General features: G+C 40.6%; 1 protein-coding gene and 1 non-coding gene across 2 annotated transcripts in view; both read left to right on the top strand.

Annotated features, from left to right (window-relative positions):
- Positions 1–21,985, top strand: part of LOC145401060 (adenosine deaminase 2-like) — a 121,474-nt gene that overhangs the window by 38,863 nt on the left and 60,626 nt on the right. The window contains exons 3-8 of the mRNA XM_080273431.1: positions 486–668; positions 11,069–11,186; positions 12,377–12,507; positions 14,155–14,324; positions 14,891–15,024; positions 17,872–18,062. Coding sequence (XP_080129557.1) covers positions 486–668; positions 11,069–11,186; positions 12,377–12,507; positions 14,155–14,324; positions 14,891–15,024; positions 17,872–18,062 — 927 coding nt within the window. The remainder of the gene's footprint in view (positions 1–485; positions 669–11,068; positions 11,187–12,376; positions 12,508–14,154; positions 14,325–14,890; positions 15,025–17,871; positions 18,063–21,985) is intronic.
- TRNAT-CGU (transfer RNA threonine (anticodon CGU)) lies at positions 16,063–16,134 on the top strand. Its single transcript has one exon. It is a non-coding gene; the product is annotated as a tRNA-Thr (tRNA).

The following is a 21,985-nucleotide window of genomic DNA, read 5'->3' on the forward strand; positions in this document are numbered from 1 at the left end:
GTCACCGGAATCAAGATCTCACGCATATGGCTGTAATTTACCAAAGGGATTCAATCGTAATTTTGTCCTCCCTTCCCCCTTCTTTGGCCAGCCTCCCTTACAAAACTTACAATGTATGGTTTATTTTTGTATAAGGAACAAAGGGAAGAGAGTGTCAAGGCTTTTCATGTCTCTTGTTGCATTTGCGAATACAAATCTTTGTTATGACTGGAAAATTACTGTTGGCTGTATTTGTTGTTGCAAGAAGGACAATGCAAAGGAAAGCAGAGGACAAAAGACCCAATGATCCGTTTGACTCTGTTATACAGAAGAATATGACTGTGATATCCAATTCTGTGAGATGAAGAAACACAAGAAGGCATGAGATGAGTTTACAGAATCTTTCCTGCGTCTTTTGTTCTTACCCCATAAAGAAATCCAAGTTAAGATGGGAATCGATCATAAGTTTGTTGTAAATCACTCACCCTCCCCCCCGTTTCTTCCAGGGCAGGACCAGGTACTTACGCCCGATGAGCAGAAGGTAAATGATCTACTGATGGCGGCTAAGATGGCGGAGATGGACCTCGGGTTTGAAACGCTCGATTTCCCGCCCTCCGTTAACTTTATGACCGTCCGGGACAAGATCGAGGCGTCCGATGTCTTCAAACTGATCAGGCAGATGCCAAAAGGTTAGTCATAAAGTAATTTAGTTCTAGGGGATCGTATTTATAAATCATCGTAACCAATTTATAAGATTTAAGAACCTTTATGAATGTGCAAGAGAGAGAGGAATGGAGGTTGACGAGGCTAGGGAACAGACGAGGGATCTAGGTGGTTGACCGTTGTCAGACTGACTCTGTGTCTGGCAGGTAATTATGAACGAACGTGCGGAAGATGTACTCATGAGGCAGAGCCAAAATTCCAGGGGCTTGAAAAGTGAATGAATGGGTGTGTCCCATTTCACTAAGCATACTTGGAATACTTTTTCCAATATCATAATTTTTCACTCTCCTTGACTTCCGGACCCTACCTCATTCGCATGCAGATGGGAAAATACAACTGTGTAGTATTAGTTAATTTACGGAGATTTTTTTAAATTCTGTACAGTACTGTACTTAGGATCCTTCATCAGTGTGATTATAGGGGGTTGCGAGTTGAGGTCATTTACCGCCACTGTGGACAAGTTCATACCTGCTGATTGACTAATACTCATTCATCCCACTTCCTAGGTACTGTATATTTCCATCAACTGTTTAGTTCCTGAAGTTATGCGGAACACTAACAGCCAAATGCTCGTTGGTCAAGAAGACTCCCACGTAACTCATTCTTAACAGTTTATTTTAAAAACAAAACATCATTATTGTCTTTTATATTATTTGTAAGCTTTTGCCGATTGGGTAAATATGATTTGGAGTAGATGAGGGACGTGGAAGGTGTGTGCAAGATATTCACAGAAATCTGTGCAGCATGTAAGGTGGTGTGTGGGGTGAAGAGAAGACGAAGGTGGGTGCAAGGAACAAAATGGTGGAATGAAGAGATGAGACAGGTTGTGGCACAAAAAAGGAAAGCATATAGTTAGTGGATGAGAAACGGGCGTGGAGGAAGTTGAGACGGAAGAGAGTTATATGTAGAGAGGAAGGGAGAGGTGAAAAGATTAGTAAAAGAGAGTAAGAAGAGAGTGCATGTGGAATTGGGAAGGAATTTGGGTGTAAAGTGGAGGAAATGTAAGAAAATGATCTGGAAAGAGGTAAAGAGAGTAGGGTGATACAGAAGTAAATTGGGAAGTGAAAGACAAAAATGGTAGATTGCTAGGGTGATACAGAAGTAAATCGGGGAGTGAAAGACATAAATGGTAGATTGCTAATGGAGGAGGGAGAAAAAGTGAACAGATGGAGACAACACTTTATGGAATTATAGAACACAGAGAATGAGAGTAATGTGGGTATAAGTGGCTACAGAATGGCTGGGAGAATGAGGGGTGTGAGAAGAGAGGAAGAAATCATTAGGATGGAAGTAGTGAAAGTAATGAAGAAAGTCAAAACGGAGAAAGCCCCAAGAATTGATGGAGTGTGTGATGAAATGCTGATGCATAGGGGAGAGATAATAGTAGAATGGAAATGGAAGATGTGCAGATTGGCCTGGGAGAAAGGTGAGTTCCGGGGGATTGGAAGTCAGGTATAATTATTCCCCTGTACAGATGAAAAGGGGAAACAGAAGAGTGTGGTAATCATAGGGGCATTCGTCTTCTTAGTGTAATGGGAAAAATACTAGTGCTTGTGGGCCCTTCGGGCCCCTCGCACTTGCTCCTGCGGAGGGCTCTCGCGCAGCTATAATATATATTTTATTTATAGCTAAGGGCAAAAAAATCTACGGAGATCCTATTCCGGGCGCATGCAGCGGCTTTTTTTTTTTTTTTTTTTTTTTTTTTGGTCAAAATGTGATCGCTCATTAAATATAGTAAAAGTTTTTCAATCGTGATGGGACCAAGTTTTTTCACATCAGCGAATTTTTTGCGATTTTTGTGCCAATTTTGGTGCGACTTGAATGTGTAGTTTCGGCTGCCCAAAACACACACACACACACACACACACACACACACGGCTACTGCTATAGTATATTAGATGCGGCAGGATACTTACTGACAGAATTAGGGAAATAACAGTAGAATAAGTTGGAGAAGAACAGGGAGGTTTTAGGAAGTTGTGTAGATAAGATATTCATTCTTAGGTCTTTAGTGGAAAAGTTTCTAGAGAAGGGAAGGAGTTGTATGCTGCCTTCGTGGATTTGGAGAAATCATATTGTACTGGTCACCATTCTGTACTGATGGAAAAATAACCACCAAAACCTACTTGCAAATAATAATAAGTGACAAGTACATTGAAATTAAAGAAGTTTAAGAACATATGAAGTATTTGAGGAATTATTAGTAATACATATTAAAACAGAATAATAAATGGACCTAGCATAAAGGGGTGTCCACACTATGACTTGAACAAGGGTACAAGATATATGTACATGGTAGCACTGACCCTTCAGTTTAAGATACATCCACACTCTTGGTTTCTGAGAATTTTCTATGGTATTTCTAGGAAAAAGAGTAGGGTCATGCAGGAGGTTGACGAAACACCGTACTGTAGGCGTTGGACCTTTATTTATGTACAGCTTCTCCATGCATGCTAGATGATAACAGGGAGGTTGGACTTGTTCCAGGTCTGGGCAAGGCTTGAAAACTGCTTAAAAACCAGACAATGGCCATGCTGGCCCCAGTGTCAGAAGTAAAATACTCTGCCAGAACTACGTTAAAGTCCACTCCCAGACTTATATTCAGGCTTGCACCAAAGTCTTGTTCCAAGACTTGCCCCAAGACTTGCGCCCCTGAAAGTGTTAGAACTTTCAGGTAGTTTCAAGCAAAGTAATAAGATAAAAGTATTATACTTTAACATGAAAAAAAAAAAAAAATCATAGGAATTTTCCAAGGAATTAGCTCATGCAGCTGCCCTTTGATCACGCTAACCTCTGGGTGTTAGGAGGATACTGCACTGGATAAGAATTCATCACCTTATTTCATAATTATAAAACAGTTTTTAGTATCATGGTGATGTACGTGACTGGCTGGGCTGGGATACAGGGCGTCAAGAGCAGACATCAGCTGTTTCTGCCTCTCCTCACACACACAGCTGCTCTGTACTCTTTTCATATCTAACAATTTCCAGGGCAGATTTCACTTTCAAAACATTACTAACATACCTAAACATTACTAAAATACATTTTAAGGGGAATAGAAGTCGGTCCAATGGGGCTATGAGAAAGAAAAGCTCCTGACAAGAGGCTGTGATGCTGCTCCTTTGAAATCAAAACACACAAAAAACAGGCATCTCCCCTCTCAGTGTTGCCAAATCTCCCCTTAGGGACCCTTATGATAAAAAGAACTTTTAAACAGCCTATGATATTTTAGAAGTGTGGATAAATCTCACAAAATATATAGGAACTCACTGGTAACACATTAGCCTCAAGTGTCATCGTTCAACTGAAAAAAATAAATACTGAATCGATGAATAGAATACACAACATTACGGTAAAAGTGTATTAAAACATGGGATATGACAGTGCAAGGTGCAAAAAATATTATTGGCATTTACTTTCAACCTGTACAATATGACAGGGTGGATTGACAAGGAATGTGGAGTGTATTAAGAATACTCGTATATGGAGTAAATGGGAAGTTGTTGAATGCCGCGACGAGTATGTATGAGGGTACTAAGGCTGCAGAGGATGTGGATAGTGAACTGAGTGAATTTTTTTATTTGAATGTTCGATTGAAACAGGGATGTGTCATGTCCCCATGGTTGTTCATTCTGTATATGGGCGGGGTTATAAAAGAAGTACAAGGTAGGGCAGTGGATGTTGGAGCGACCCTAATGAGATAGGGCAGTGTTTGGAAGCTCCCTGTACTGTTGTTTGCAGATTATACTGTATTGTTAAGTAAAGACGAAGGGGAACTGCAAGGCTTGGTGAATGAGTTTGGGAGAATGTGTAGGAAGAATCTAAAGGTGAATATAGGGAAGAGTAAAGTTATGATCTTCGAGAGAAGTGAAGTCATTGAATGTACAATGAGGCTAGATGAGGAGGAAATGAAAAAATGTGAGTGAATTTAAGCACTTGGGTAGTATGATGAGTAAGGATGAAAGTTTCAAGGGTGAAGTGTTTGAAAGGGTGCAATAGGGAAGACAGGTTGCTTGTTCTTTGAAAGCAGTGATCAGGAACAGGGAAATGAGCATGGATGTAGAAAAAGTTGTTGCATGACAGTATTGTGATACCAACTCTGACGTATGAAAGTGAAGCTTGGACCTTGTTGGAAAGACACCAGTCAAAAGTGGGAGCAGTGGAAATGAGTTATTTGAGAGGAGCATGTGGAGTTACATGGCGAGACAGACTGACAAATGAGGGCGTGAAGGAGCGTTGTGGTGTGGATGTAAATGAGGAAATGAAGGAGCGTTGTGGTGTGGATGTAAATGAGGAAATGAAGGAGCGTTGTGGTGTGGATGTGGATGTAATGGAAAGCATTAGGAGAAATACACTGAAGTGGTTTGGCCATGTGGAAAGGATGGAGAGCGAGGAAGACGAATAATCCTCCGAGCTAGACCTCATTATATCATATAGCCCTGCTAGGGTGGCGGGAGAGCGCTACCCTTCCCAGCACGGCAGCCACCCACACGGGGCGCGAACTCTCGACCTTACCGTCTCGAGCCCGACGCCCTACCGCTGAGCTACCACGCTCCCCGGATGGAGAGCGAGCGACTAACCTGGAGTGTATGCGAGTGAGGCGGAGGTGGGAGAGGGAAGGGGAGGCCGAGGATGAGATGGAGGGATGGAGTGGAGAGGTATATGAGAAAGGGTGTGTGTGAGCTGGGAACGGCAGTAAAATGGCTTTGGACAACGAGTGAGGTGGAAAGGGGAGAGGGAGGGGGAGACCGAGAATGAGATGGAGGGATGGAGTGGAGAGGTGTATGAGTGACGGGGAGTGTGACCTGGGAGCAGGGCACTAAAATGGCTTTGGACAGAGCAACATGGAGGCAATTTGTCTGTGGTCACTCCTTACGGGATTGAGGCGTCTGGCATTAGATAGATGAATTGCCAAAATAACATACAATGGCTATAAACAGACTTTATATATAAATACTCGTGACTCTTAAGGAAGAACTAAAAAAAAAAAAAAAAAACTAAACTGAGAACACTGGCCATAGGATACAGTCATTATATAGAGAGGTCAGGGGCAGATTCAGGGAGGGGGAAGGGTTTGATGGGTGGCCGAACTTTCTCTTTTTTATGTGGTAATATTTCCTACAGCAAATATACGATATTATCGAATGAAGAACAACAACACTTGTTTAAATATTCCTTATGGTGTGAATGTAACGTTATTAATGTGGCCTTGTAGTTAACAGATATGAAATATGCTGTGATAATCAATATAAACTGTTTCGTCTTTACTATTAAGGTTTCAGTGCGTGCATGTCGTCAGTAGGTAATGAAAATAGGAAAGTTTTGTTCTCTCTTATACAAATGCTGGGACCGGATTCCCAAAAATAGTTACGATCACTTCCTTGCCTTATAAGTGATTTTTTTATATGTTTTAGTTTCCAGTTTATTATTTCTCCCCCTAGATGATTATTTAACTCAGGAAAGGAATCTAGTATTGCAAGGAGGTAACTTAACCCCTCCAGCTCGAAAACTCAGTCCTACGCTAAATATAATCGTCAAGGGATAGAAAGAAAAGAAAGAGAAGAAAGGACGTACCCGGGCTCAGTGTGTTAGCAAGGACCGTAATGTAAATGGCACTGTAGGCTTCATGGTACCGTTTTGTTAGCAGTTTATTCTCCAGATGCACCCAACGTTCTTTATATATTTTAGCAGGCCTGCTGACAGAGACCGCCTCAGTAACGTTCGCGAGGATAAAGAGATGTAACACTAATAAGAAAAATAATAATGAAGATAAAGAAATTATATGTATACTACTACTACTGCTGCTGCTGCTGCTACTACTACTACGACGACGACGACGACTAATCATCATCATCATCTGGACCTCCTTTCCCACCTTTGGGCAGGGTGAGGAGTAGCAACGTCCAGACAGCCCATTTTTGCCCAATCCAATGGGCCACGCTTCCATCCACTCACCATTCAAGCCCCCTGAATCCTGGCTCTACCTGATACTCCATAAACATTCACCTCGTACTCTAGCTTCACATAAACGTATCCGATAGAGTCGATCCGGACGCTGTCACGTCAAAAAGGGGTGCCTAATCCCTGATCATATGCTTCTCCTCACAATATTCATCCAGCCAACTCCATCTCTTGTCAGTCCCCTAGCCTCACGGACTTCCAAACCTCTCTTCCTCACACACTCATCCACCATGTCCCTCCACCTTGTCCTTGGCATACCTCGCCTCCTGCCTCCTTCAAATTTGCTCAGATATACCTTTTCCACCACTCTATTGTTATCCATTCTCCCCACATGACCATGCCATCTCAGTACACTCTCGTCGATTCTGGTGTCCACAGACTTCCTCACTTCATATCCTATCCACTCTCTATATTCCACATACATTCCTCAGCAGTCCCATCTCCACTGCACTCACTCTTGACTTTTCATTTTCATGCCACACCGTAGTGTCATATCCATATGCTCAAGTTGGCACTAACACTCCATGTAAGTCTCGTGCAGCTGCAACCCTTAAGCTTCTTTTCCTTATCTAGGCCTTCATTGCACCAGCGCTACTTTCCTTACTTGTGTCACTCTACTTTCCACCTCTTTTGCGCATTGTCCTCTCTTTTCTATCACTGTACTCTCACCAATTCCAGTCTCTCTCCATTCACCGTAACATCACACTGAACATAAGAACATAAGAAGAGAGGGTAACTGCAGTAGGCCGGTTGGCCCATGCTAGGCAGCTCCTAGAAGAGTAACTGAACTACTAGAATGAGATAAGGATAGCAAAGAAGAAGGCTCTCCCCCGCCCTCCAAACCCTCCAGCCGAAGCTGGCAGGAAAAAGTCAGAAAGAACACCACGCCGTATAGAAAAACTGGCGTGGACATTTTACAGGACAGTGTGAAAGGAGAATAGAGACTATCATAGTGTAACCTGAAAAGAAAAATTTTTTGAATTAGTATTGGTTATAAGATTTTCTTTATTCTATATCCACCCCTTATTTGTCATATGCTTATCTAGCCTATGCTTGAAACTCTCAATGGAAGAGGCAGCAACTACTTTACTAGGTAGCTTATTCCATTCGTCTACTACTCTATTACCAAACCAATTTCTACCTATTTCCTTACTGAAACGGAATTTTTCTAGTTTGAAACCATTATTTCTAGTTCTATCCTGTATGCTCACTTTAAGTACCTTGCTAATATCTCCCTTATTTATACCATTCATCCACTTAAACACCTCAATTAAGTCTCCCCTTACTCTACGCCTCTCTAGCGAATGCGACTTAGTCTTTTCAGTCTGTCTTCATATGACAGGTTCCGGACGTCATGTATCATTTTAGTCATTCTTCTCTGTACATTTTCTAACGAATTAATATCCATTCTATAGTAAGGACACCAGAATTGTACTGCGTAGTCTAAATGTGGCCTTACTAATGCTAGATAAAGTTTTAGTATTACTTTAGGTGATCTATTGCTCACGCTTCTCGAAATAAATCCTAGGACCCTATTTGCTTTATTTCTCGCATTAATGCACTATTGCCTTGGTTTAAGGTCGTTACTAATCGTAACTCCTAGATCTCTCTCGCATTCCGATTTGCTAATTTCTTTGTTATCTAAGCTGTATTTAGTATCTCCAATGGTCTTGCCTACGTTAAGTACTTTACATTTTTCAACGTTAAATTCCATTTGCCAAGTTTTAGACCATTTGGACAATGTATCGAGGTCTTTTTGTAAGTTATGACAATCGTCAGTAGAGTTAATGATACGCCCTATTTTTGTATCGTCGGCAAATTTGCTGATGCTGCTATTGACTCCTAAGTCTAGATCATTTATATATATGATAAATAATAAGGGACCGAGTACTGAACCCTGTGGTACACCGCTAGTTACTAATCCCCAGTCCGACTTAGTTCCATTTATTAATACTCTCTGCTTTCGTCCTTTCAGCCAGGATTCTATCCATTTTAAGATATCGCCGTCTATACCGTGTGCTCGAACCTTTCTAACTAACCTTTCGTGTGGGACCCTATCAAAAGCTTTACTAAAGTCCAGATAAATAACATCGTAAGCTTTATCGCTATCTACTGCCTCATAGACCTCCGAGTAGAATGACAACAAATTTGTGAGGCAGGATCGTCCTTGCCTGAATCCGTGCTGACTTTCGTTTATAAGATTAAATTTTTCTAAGTGTTCTCTAATCCTATTTGCCAAAATTGACTCTAACATTTTTCCTACTATTGACGTTAGACTTATCGGACGATAATTCGACGCAGCTGATTTATCACCCTTTTTAAAGATGGGCACTACGTTTGCGGTTTTCCACGCCTCTGGAACTTCTCCTGAACTTAAAGAGTCATTAAATAACGTTAAAAGTGGCTGACATTATTCTTCTTTGGTTTCCTTTATAATTTTTGCATATATATCGTCCGGACCTGGCGATTTTTGAGGTTTTAACTTATTAATTTCTTTCAATACGTCCTCCTTACTAATGGTTATTTTACTAAGAATATTTTCCGTATTCTCATGGTAAATATTTGCTGCTTGAGGGACCAAGCTTAGATTTTCCTTGGTGAATACTGATATGAAATAATTATTTAGGATGGAGCACATTTCTTTATCTTCACTGGTAATGTCACCTGATTCTGTTCTCAGTGGTCCTATCCTATCTTTATTTTTCGTTCGGTACATTTGATAAAAACCCTTGGGGTTTTCTTTTGATTCACTGGCAACCTTAATTTCATAACTTATCTTTGCTTTTCTTATCTCCCTCTTTACTTCTCTATTTAAAATCGTGTATCGGTTACGTAAGTCACCTACTCTCTCTTTAACCATCACTTTACTCTTTTCTGCATATAATCTCAAGGCACGACGCTCACAGACATCAGCAAAACTCTGCACTAGGCTACGAAGTTTATGTCCGGTATTTGCAAGTAGTACTGCATCATCATCATACAACAACTTTGAGATATTCCATCCATCACCATTCATTACTAACGCTATCCCCCTCTCGATTACTTGTGTTTTTACTTCTCTCATCACCCCATATATATATATATATATATATATATATATATATATATATATATATATATATATATATATATATATATATATATATATACATAACACCATGGGGACATCATACAACCTTGTCACACGCCCACACCGACCGTGAACCCATTCACTTAGATGCCCATTTACCCTTACACTTGCTTCACCACCGTCATAAAAACTCTCGACTTCACCTAGCAGCTTACCATCTACACATACATGAGCAAAACCTTCCACAATAATAATAATAATAATAATAAATAATAATAATAATAATAATAATAACGCCATGAAAAAGCAGTTACGAAGTCTCCTATACCGCCTAGAATACGGCCCTTATTAATCCTGTTAGCCTGAGGATTTTTTTCTTCTTTTCTTTCTTGGTGTTTTATGATACATTGATTTTATTGAGCCTGGGATTTACCTTTGGAAATGGATGGCCTAGATTTACCCTTAATCCATTCACGGCAAGACGAATACCCTATCTGAATAAAACCGTCTGGAGGCAGCAATTATATAAACAAGACGTCACCGTATTGAAAGTTAATTCCTCAGTAAAACTGTGGAAATACCGATATATATATATATATATATATATATATATATATATATATATATATATATATATATATATATATATATATATATACTGTACAGAATTCAGTGTGCTGCTTTGGATGACTTTAAGCGTGGTCTGAATCGTGTACTGTACTTGGTTTATAGCTTTGATTCTGTTATAGTGCAGCCACATTTGTCCGAAATAGGTGATCGACAAGATGAAACGAAGCACTGCGTTAGATTTGCTGCATCATCCAAGTCTGAACGTTGAATAGACCCCTGAGCCTTGTTTTTTCTTGATTACAAGTATGGAGCAAGTGTGGTCGCATCCTGAGGTTTTAGCTTTTTTCATCCATTCTCTTCCGGCGTTTCTCTGGTTAAAAAAAAAAAAAAAAAATGCCTATGACCTAGTGCCCCATTCTTGATGGTTCTGCGGTGGGGTACGGTGCGTATAATAAGCACTAAACAGTAATGGTACGGATAATGTGCGAGATGTTAGAGGTATGTAGGATAAACATCAGCGGTGCTGACAGTATGTTGATTGCGTTGGCGGTGTGCATAATAAACAATAAATAGCAACGGTGCTGATAACATTTGAAGTGTGTTAGGGTGTGCATATTAAACAGTAAACACTGGCACTGCGGATAGCTTTTGATGAGTGATGGAGGTTTGCATAATAAACAGTAAACACTAGCGGTGAGGATTTTGAGAAGTGATGGGGGTGTGCATACTAAACAGCAGCGGTGCGGATAAGATGTTGTGTTGCAGGTGCGGCCCTACACGTGCACGACACTGCCTTAGTGTCGGCCAGCTGGGTGGTGGAGGAGATTACGTACTGGCCCGACCTGTACATGTGCTTCACCCCCGAGGACCAGCTGCTGCTCAAGTCAGTCCGTCTGTGACTATATACTCCAACTCTCTCTCTCTCTCTCTCTCTCTCTCTCTCTCTCTCTCTCTCACACACACACACACACACACACACACACACACACACACACACACACACACACACACACACACCGAAGTTCACATAAAACCAGACCAACCAGAAATTTGGAAACTTTTTTTTTTTCTTTTGCAGATAATAAAAGAATGAGGAAAACTTGTACATCAGCATTCGCGTTTAACTTATAAGCCAGCGATATAATTTTCATTGTATTCCATCGATCTACAGACGATTTTCCTAAGCCTATGGGAGACATTCTGCTGTGACAGGGTAAATGAAGGCTGTATCTGACCCTTCAGGTTCGGAAACCTTCTCCTAAATTAAATACAGTAGTCTTGAGAGCATAATAAAAAGGCGCCACCGAACAGAAGGGGCTAAGGACGCTAATGCTGATGGAGTTTTCCTTCTTCTCATGTATGTAATATTATATATATATATATATATATATATATATATATATATATATATATATATATATATATATTCTATTGGTTTGTTTCATATATTTTTATCGGTGTAACAGTACAAGACAGTTTTGTTTAGGGTTGTATTGTTGTTCGGAGATTTCATAACCCCTCTTATTCGGCGATTTATTTTGCTTTATATAAATGTATGTCCCTTTGTGTGCTGCTGATACAAATTTTGTCGTTATTTAAAAGACAACATACAGGACAATAGTAAGATGCAACATAGAAAATAAATCGCTAAGGGAAAAAAAATGCTACGAAATCTCCTGTGCCACTTCGAAGACAACCCCAGTCCAATGTGTCAGTCACTATAGTCGATTTGTTTCACGAGGTAGGAATGAGTTTCCTTGGTTTCTAGTGAAGTCATCCATTCAGTCTGACTACACTTGGCCATCAACTGAGCAGAAAAAGGTTACGAAGCTTTCCCAAGCTAACCCCTTCAGTCCGGGGACGTCTTATGCATTACTGGTCGGACGATTTTTTTTTTTTTTTTCTTAGAGGGAAGTTTTGGAGTGAAGCTGTTACTGAAGGCTGTATCTAACCGTTCCTGTTGCAAAACTCTCCCAGGTCGAGTAAAACTGTCTGACTGTAGCCATAATAAAAAAAAAAGTCCTCGGCCTGAACGGGTTAAAAACACATGTGCCATAACAAATCCTTCGACAGGTTTTTCCAGGTGCCAGACACTATATGCAACTGGGAGCTGGTGAGTGACGTGAGGGCGTCCTACCCGTCGGCGGAGGAATTTGACGCAATGCTCTTCAGTAGACTCTCCATCTTTACCGACAATCCTGATGGTGAGCGTCTCTGCCATCCTTACAGTGGGGATAGCATTATAAGCACCATAGGAGGCTTCGTAGCACCTCTTGTCTACTGATTCATTTTCCATATTATATCGGAGTGTTCTCTTATTTGTTTTTGTCGTTTTAATATCAACGTACTTTGCATCAGTAAAATTTAAGATTATACTGAAGTGCAATATGCAGAATAAGCCACTACGGAAGTGACGTCAAGAGAACTCTATTAATTGGAATCGGAACAGGGTCATATTTCTATGTAATATGAAAATTTGTTGTGCCTCTTCCTCAGCGAAATATTGCCTGTCTTATTGTACACACTGATATTCTTTTGTATGTCCTGCTTATTATCGACACAGCTTATATCGATAACATGCAAGATGCTTGTTAAAGTGTGATGTTCAAAATAAATCGCTAAGGAAAGGGCGATACGAATCTCCGAAGCTAACTACAGAACAACGGCTCATTTTCTGATGAAAATTGTCCGATTGTGTCCAATGTGAGCCATATTTTCTGTTCAGCATTTACCACTGGACAAAGACATGTTAGCAAGGGTTCCAGAGTGAACGGAGACCTGGGCCAAAAAAAAAAAAAAAAAAAAAAGTTTCCTTTCGTATTTTTTTTTTTTTTTTTTTTTTTTTTTTTCTTTTTTTAAGGACAATGGAAGGAGAATGCAGATCATGTCTTTAGCTCTTCTTGCAAAAATAAATGTAAGTTCTGGCAGAGACTACCGTAGATATGTTCGAAAGTCCCACCCTTGCAGTCATTATTAAGCAGTTCGAAACTTTGCCAGGCTGCACGGGGAAGCTGGGGGAAGAGGTCAGGATCCCGTGTTACTCGTGCAGTCTGGCAAAGCTTCGAACTGCCGACAACAGGGCATCGTTTGGTGTGAATCTCTGTCTACAACAATCCTCTCAGTCTGGGGTGGGAGTAGAGAGTGAGACAGAAACTATGGCTCATGAGTGCACAACCCCGACTTAGGAAAATTGCGGTTTTATCTTGCGCCTCGCCGTTCTTAGGATCATAATGTAAATGCCATGGAAGGTTTCACAACAGCTCTGTCTCACCGCTTCATTTGTGGATATTACGCCTTCAAATTTTCGTGTATGTGACTGATGTCGTTTTACTACAGACATAGTTTACTTCAGTAACATGCAAGACGGTACCAAAGTGTAGAATAAATTGCCAAGAAAGATATATTGCGAAATCTTCGGAGACGATACCAAAGTACAGAATAAAGGGTTAACAAAGATATGTTGCGAAATTCCCAGAGCCACTAGAAGTACCGCCCTCCATTTCATATTGTTCTTTGGCACGGCACTGTTAAATCCCGACTTGAGTAATTATAGTACTTAATTCTCCTTTAGTATCAAAGGATAAATCAAAAAGCTACAATTTTTCTCTGACTGCTTCATGTCTTACAGGTTCTCTTTAGTAACAAAAAATATGGTCAGAGCAAACAATACTTGAAGGAAGGAGAAGGGAAGAAAGGAAAGATGGCTGTGCGAAGAAAGATAAGGGTAGAGAAAAGAGAGAGAGAGAGAGAGAGAGAGAAAGGGAAGAAGGAAGGAAAAATGGTTTGCAAGTCGCATTACACAGGAAAACAACCAACTAATTTTAATCTTTTCTTTTTGGTCTGTGGTGCAGAAATGTACCCGGACCTCAACAGTGTGTGGCAGAGCTTCGCGAGCTACTTCACAGCCATAACGGGCATGGTGATGTACCGACCGGCCTGGGAGAGCTACCTCTACCGTGCAATGGATGAGTTCTTTATGGACAACATTCTCTACCTCGAATTCCGCGGAACTCTGCCATTGGTACGACTGATAGAAAATAATATTGCACTGTTTCCTAACCTGACCTCCCATGCCTATTTCTGGAATGATCTTAAATCCTTCAGCGTAATGTTTTCTACGGAGCCTAACTTCTTCAGCATAACGGTTCTGCTGTGATCTTAACACTTATAACCTAACTTAACATTTTCTAGGTATGATCCTAACTCCTTCAACCCAAGGATCTCTATTCAGCTGATTACAATTGCCAAGGGCTCGACAGGAAAAAAAACTAGCAAGCAAACGAAAAAAAAAACTACAAAGTCCGTCTTCTGATATATATATATATATATATATATATATATATATATATATATATATATATATATATATATAATCAGCTGCATAAAAGCATATGGCATTAGCCCAAATAAAATTCCAGAATGTGCCATAACAGTTTAAAGGTTGAGAAATAATAAACTTACATTGCCTGTAGGACTGATACTCCTAAGGTCTGGAACGGATTCGGCGTTTGTTAAAAGGGGGTCCACAGCTTTTACATTTTAAGGTTAAGGTAGGAATCATTACGAATACTTGTCCTGTTATTTCAGCTGTATGAGCTTGACGGTACGACCCTGAATGAGGAAGAGACGATGACGGTTTACTCGACTACTATCAAGCGCTACGTGCAGGACCACCCAGACGACTTCTACGGCGCTCGCTTCATTTATGGTCCAGGGAGAGCGTACGTGTCACTCTAGAGGTGGATTTACTACATTCGTTTAGTTTTATTTGACGGAACCTGGCCACTCCCCCAATTAATGTTAAAGCCCTGGTTGCATGAAATCCGTTGATCTTTATACAATGTGGTGGGAATGAGTCTTGATTATTACTGATCGACTAAGTCCTTCAATCTCTGGGAAGGAGTTAGAATCTTTTTCAGTTAAATTATACGCGCTATACGAAAACATAAAATCAACTGCCTGTCGTAACTTTTTGCAGGAGTAATGGAAGCAAGGACTCCGATTCACAAATAAACTTACGACGAACTCCCTAACGTTATTCAAACTCTCATATAGTAGAACACATGGGAATTTTCAATGTTCTTTTCGTCCTCAAAAAAAAAAAACAAAAAAAAAAAAAAAAAAAAAAAAAACGCTCATGCTCGTTCCTTTCGTAACATAAGATCGTTTTACAATAAGAGACATGGAAACATTCTTCATTCCGATCGTCATTTGTGCAAAAACAATTGATAGTTACGCCAGGGAGCTGATCGTACACGTGATTGTGAATCCAGCCCAGGGGACTCTCCTTTCCTTTCTCTTAACCAAATATACATAGAAACTGAGGGATTATTTTCCTCTCGATGTCATATTCGTTCTTTAGGAGTGACAGAGGAAATGAGAGAGAGAGAGGGGAGGAGGTGGAGTGATCGTAAGCTTGTTAAACCGTTCAGTACGATGACACATTTTATAGCTACTTTTTGCCTCCACCAAACGATATGACTCAGGTTAGAGGAGGTTTTTCCTGATGAAAGGGTTAAATATAGCTTTCATTAACTCCCTCACTAGTAGATGTCCGTCCAAAGTTGAATAAAATTGTCTGGCATCAGCAAGAACACACAAAAATGCATCATCGGACTGAAGGGATTAACTCACCCTCTTCTTTATCCGGTTGTTAAGTGAATGTTGTCTTGTGTCTTGTTTATCCGTTTAAATCGGTTAAGTGTTGCATGAATATTGACGTGTGTTGTTTATCTGTATACTCAAAATATTGCACGGGGGGCGCGGTAGCACAGTGGTAGTGCGCCGGACTCGTAATCGGGGGATTGCGAGTTCGAGCCTCGCCCGGGCTGCCGTGCCGGGAGTGGTAGCTCGCTCCTGTAACCCTAGCGAGGCTATATAGTCCAATACAGGGCTTAGCTCGGGGGAACTCCATTTCTCCCATTTTTTCAAAATATTGCATGAATATTGTATGTAGTTTGTCAGTTTATTTCTGTAAGTGTTGCATGAATATTATTTTGTATGTTGTTTATCCGTGTATTTCAGTTGTGTTGCATGAATATTGTATGTTGTGCATCATTTTATTTCTGTACGTGTTGCATGAATATTGTCTTGTATGTTGTTCATCAGGTTATGTGGGTTGAGTGCTGTATTACTATTGGGTCATTATACCGTTATGACGATGCTGAAAATGACTACTGTAAATATGATACAGGAAAGCAATATGGTGTACTGTAGTAGAACTGTAATTATATCACTTAGGAGTAAGTGATGTACTCCTGTCACTTTTACTTGGTCTAAATTTCCAGTTCTTCATCTTTTAATGCTCAGTTGTAGCAGTGGATTAACACTGGAATATGATGCTAGTCACGAAGAAGTGCAGTGAAAAGGATGAAGAACCGTAACAGTGTCTTTTCCTGTCACCCGGCCACGTGAAATTAGTTGCAAAAGGACGACATTAGGTAATCTGGATCATATTTTTGTGAAAGAACTTTAGAAAACCTCATAACCAGACATATGGCCTCTGACTGCTTTGGAGATCTCGTAACACATCTTTCTTAACGATTTATTGTGCACATTACACCTCACTATCCTCGTCTGTGCTCTTAATGTATAAATAAATAAGACATGAATAGCATAGAAAATAATGATAAGGTATAATATGCAAAATAAATCGCAACGGAAGAGATATTACGAAGTCTCCTATGTCATTTAGAATAGGGACAGTGATTTCCTTTAGTTTTGCAGTTTATTTTCCGCAGCCCAGTGACAGAACAAGACAATACAGCTCTATATTCCTTCCATAACACTTTCGGGATTTGTATCTTAGTGTTACTGCAGTCTTTTATTAGAGCAAGCCATGAAGATCGGGAGATGCATATTTTTGGGTAAACTTCAGAGTGGATAGAGTATAGTAAGTGAAATTTCAAGTGCAGTCTTACCTGCTTCTATAGTTCTTTCACCTTAACTTGACACACATTTTCGCCCTTTGTAGCCTATTTCACTTAGTGGCAGACTAAGACAACTACCGCTCTACTTCCTTACTACAACACTTCCTGACTACCATAGTATTATAGTTTTAATCTCTTGTTACAAATCAGCACTCAAGATAGGGAGATGGGAGTTTTTAGACCAAATCAAAGTAAAAGGGGCAAAATGTTAGTAAACACTTGTTAATCCCAAGTACACTGTAACTTGGTTCCCCTGGCATTCACAGGAGCGCTTAAATTAACACTCAGGGTCTGATGGCTCACACTCAGCTGAATTAAATCGTCCCACGTTAGAAGGAATAAAATGCTAGAGTTGTCCTGATCATGGGAGTTGAAGAACTAAAAGTAATATAAGGTACACAAGTTATTGACAGTGAGGCCAGAAAAGTTACTTAGACCATTCCCCTATTAGCAATCAATCTATCATGGACAGATCTAAGTAACTTTTCCTGGCCTCAGCGTCGACAACTCCACGGTGGAAGGTTACGTGAGGCTCCTTTGACTCACACAGCTTAATAGTTTACCATTAGAAGAATATGATGAGAATTAATGATAGATACACAAAGGAGGAATTGATCTAATTTGCTTTTCTGGCCTCAGTGTCGATAACTCCACGGTGGAAGGTTACGTGAGCTTGGTGCAGCAGCTGAAAGCCCAGTTCCCCGACGTGGTGGCTGGATTCGACTTGGTGGGTCAGGAGGACTTGGGTGAACCTCTCAGGAACTTGCTTGAACCCCTGCTTAAGCTGTCAGAGTACAACATCCCCGTCTTTTATCACGCAGGAGAAACAGGTTTGTATAATTCTTCCCTGATGACTGTTCGTGTTGTTTCTGTTGGCATCTACGTGTCTATCACCGAGTCCTTTACAGCCTTATCAGGGGCCAGGCTACCTAGTCCAGATGTTTATAGAGAAAGTGAACAGTCACTTTTCTATAAGAGGCTTCATCTGATCCGTAAACCCCAACTGCCATTTGGGTCACTGTGAAGAGGTGATTACGTGCATATTCCCCAACATATATTTTCATTCCCTTAGACGGCAATTGAGTAACGTCTCCATTCTTTCTACCTTTTGGGCTTTTACAGTCGGATCACTCGGTGGCGCCACTGAGCGGCGCAAGTCAGTAGTGTACCAGCAACTCAGTGGCGACAGTAAACGGCGCTACTGAGTGGTCCACGTGAATGGGTTTGCTGCAGAGAAGCCCCACAACATTATACATACATACTATATATATATATATATATATATATATAACGAAAGGCAAGGATGTGTTTTGGGCATTTATGGATTTAGAGAAAGCGTATGATAGAATTGATAGGGAGGCTTTGTGGACTGTTTTAAGATTATATGGACTTGATGGTAGGTTATTAAAAGGGGTGAAAAGTTTTTATGTAAACAGTAGAGCGTGTGTAAGTGTGGGAAATGCTGTGAGTGATTGGTTTCCTGTGAGAGTGGGGCTGCGACAGGGATGTGTGATGTTCTCTTGGTTTAATATTTACATGGATGGTGTTGTAAGGGAGGTGAATGCAATAGGTTTAGGTGGAGGTCTGAGTCTGGTGAATGTTGATGGTGGAGAGTGGAATCTGAAGCAGCTGCTGTTTGCAGATGATACTGCACTGGTGGCTGATTCAGAGGAGAGATTGAGACAGTTGGTAGAGGAGTTTGGAAGGGTGTGTGAAAGGAGGAAATTGAAAGTAAATGAGAATAAGAGTAAAGTGATGAAGTGTACGAGGTTGGTAGATGGTAGGGGGATGAATATAGTTTTGAATGGTGAGTTGCTTGAGGAGGTAGAGTGTTTTAAATATCTAGGGTCACGTTGCTGTGAATGGAAGAATAGATGCACAAGTGAAGTTTAGAATAAACGAAGTAGGAAAGATGCTGGGAGGAATGAAAAAAGTGTTTAGATGTCGTTCGCTTAGAATGGATGTAAAGAGAAGACTGTATGAGGGTGTTGTGGTACCGACTGCGTTATATGGGGCTGAAACATGGAATATAGGTGTAGCAGAGAGGAAAAGTTTGAATGTAATGGAGATGAGGTGTCTGAGGAGTATGTGTGGAGTGACGCATATGTATCGAGTGCGAAATGATGAAGTGAGAAGGAGAACTGGAGTTGTTCGGGAGATGGTTGGTAGAGTTGAGCAGAGGGTGTTGCGATGGTTTAGGCATATGGAGAGAATGGATAATGAGCGATTGGTGAAAGAGATAACTAGATCTGATGTGAGAGGTGTAAGGCTGAGAGGAAGACCACGAATAGGATGGATGGACAGTGTGAAGAGAGCGCTTGATGCGAGAGGGATGTCTGTTGAGCAAGGAAGAGTGGCTGTGCATGACAGAAATAAATGGAGAGAAATTGTGAATGAATAAGTGATGACGCAGCCCTGAGGGGATATTCTCCCGTATTTGGTATGATCAGCTAGTCAGGTCAGGTGCGGGTAAGGGGATGGGTCTGTTATGATGTGGCAGGGGTAAACCAGTTCTGCTGTCGGGACCTGCTGCGGATGTCACTGATTGCATTGCACAGTTGACCCTTGTGCGGTGTGGTGCGGTGAGGATCTGTCCGTTCTCCCCTTCGGGGCTAAGATGCGAATGAATGTGTTGGAATGGATGAGTAAATGGGGAGTATGTCGTCCTGTCTCGGCTACCTCCCTTTCCTTGGGGGAAGCAGCCTAGGTATATATATATATATATATATATATATATATATATATATATATATATGTATATATATATATATATATATATATATATATATATATATATATATATATATATATATATATATATATATATATATATATATATATATATATATATATATATATATATATATATATATATATATATGTATATATATATATATATATATATATATATGTATATATATATATATATATATATATATATATATATATATATATATATATATATATATCTATATCACCAGTCGAGCTGGGCAGTACTCCCATGGTGGATGGAAAGCTGATGACAGGGAGAGCTGGAGCTCCTGTTTCATCAGCCCTCGGGACTAGTTCCTGACCATCCCCCTTTGCTGAACTTTTTCAGTGTCTCAGTAACACAGAGAGTAGGCCAGTGTGCTCTTCAGTACATGTTTCTCAAACTGTCAACACCTAACTACATCCACAGTGCACACTACACTTCCTTTTCAAAATTAAAAAAGAAAAATGGCGCAATTAAATCTGGCCTCGGAGTCCCCAGGGGGGGTACCATAAATTCCCCCACCATCCACCCCCTCTCCCAGTGACGACTCAGAGAGATGCCTGGAACAACTGTCTGACTTGCTTCATTTCTGCAACATTCGCGGCCTTTCCTCTAACTTTCTCTCTGTCGAACATCACCTCTCTTCCTCCTAAACTTCACCCTCTCTTCCTGTCTGAAACTCAGCTGTCTGAGGCAACTGACAGCAAACCCTTTTCTGTATCCTCTTACTTTCTCTATACTCATTTCAAAACCAAAGCTGGCTGTTGTGTATATGTACGCAATGATTTATCTTGCTCTCGTGTTCCTGAACTTGATTGCTCTGAATTCTCTACTCTCTGGCTTCGGCTTTCTTGTCATTCTCTGACTAAATATGTCTGCACTGTTTACTTATCTCCTAATTCTACTATGAAAAATTCCTCGACTATCTTACTTCTACGATGGAACACATTCTATCCATTTCTCCTTTCTCTGAAATCTCCATTCTAGGAGATTTCAATGTTCACCACTGCCTTTGGCTTTCCTCTCCTTTCACTGATCCACCTGGTGAACAAACCTGCATTTTTTCAATCCTTAATGACCTAGAGCAACTTGTACAGCACCCTACACGTATCCCTGACCTCCTTGGAGAGAGCTCCAACATACTTGACCTCTTTCTTACAACTAATCTTTCTGCTTACACTGTTATCTTTTTTATCTGTTGGGCCCATCCGATCACAGCCTAATTACCTTGACCTGTCCTATTGCTCCGGTACGGCCTGTGGACCCTCCAAAGAAACGTCGACTGTGTCAATTTGGAGCTAAGTCTGTTCTTCGCTTTGCTAAAAATAATTTCATCCATACTAAATGCTCTCAACTCTCCAACTCGAATTCTTCCCGTTCCTTGTGGCACCTTGCCAAAAACCTTTCTAACAACTTTACCTCATCATCCTTCCCTCCTCTTTTCTATTCTGATGGCTCTGTAGCTATTTCTTTTACTGATAAAGCAGATCTTTTCTCTCAGACTTTCTTCTCCAGTTCCACCTTAGACAATTCCGGTGCTGTTCCTCCATCACTTCCCTCCTCTGACTTCCTCATGGCTGTCATAAAAATTTCTTTAGCTGATGTATTTTCTGCCATCACTGGCGTTAATACTAACAAGGCATATCGGCCTGATGACCCTCCTGTTGTCCTCAAGAACTGTGCTTCTGTGCTAACACCCTGCCAGGGTAAACTCTTTTGCCTTTGTCAACGTGCACCTATCCTTCTTGCTGGAAGTCTGCTCTCATTCAGCCAGTCCCAAAGAAGGGTGATCATTCCCAACCCTCTAACTATTGTCCAACTGCTTTAACATCCTGTGTCTCAAAAGTTTTCAAGTCAATTCTTAACAGAAAAATTTTAAAGCATCTTTCCTATCACAACCTTCTTCCTGATCTTCAGTATGGATTCCGTCGGGGACGCTCCACTGGCGATCTTCTCACCTACCTTTCAGACTCCTGGTCATCCTCCTTTCGGGACTTT

The sequence above is a fragment of the Coenobita brevimanus genome, chromosome 54, assembly GCF_032717465.1.
Source record: "Coenobita brevimanus isolate Jiangsu-jjx chromosome 54, ASM3271746v2, whole genome shotgun sequence".
In the NCBI taxonomy this organism is placed as follows: domain Eukaryota; kingdom Metazoa; phylum Arthropoda; class Malacostraca; order Decapoda; family Coenobitidae; genus Coenobita; species Coenobita brevimanus.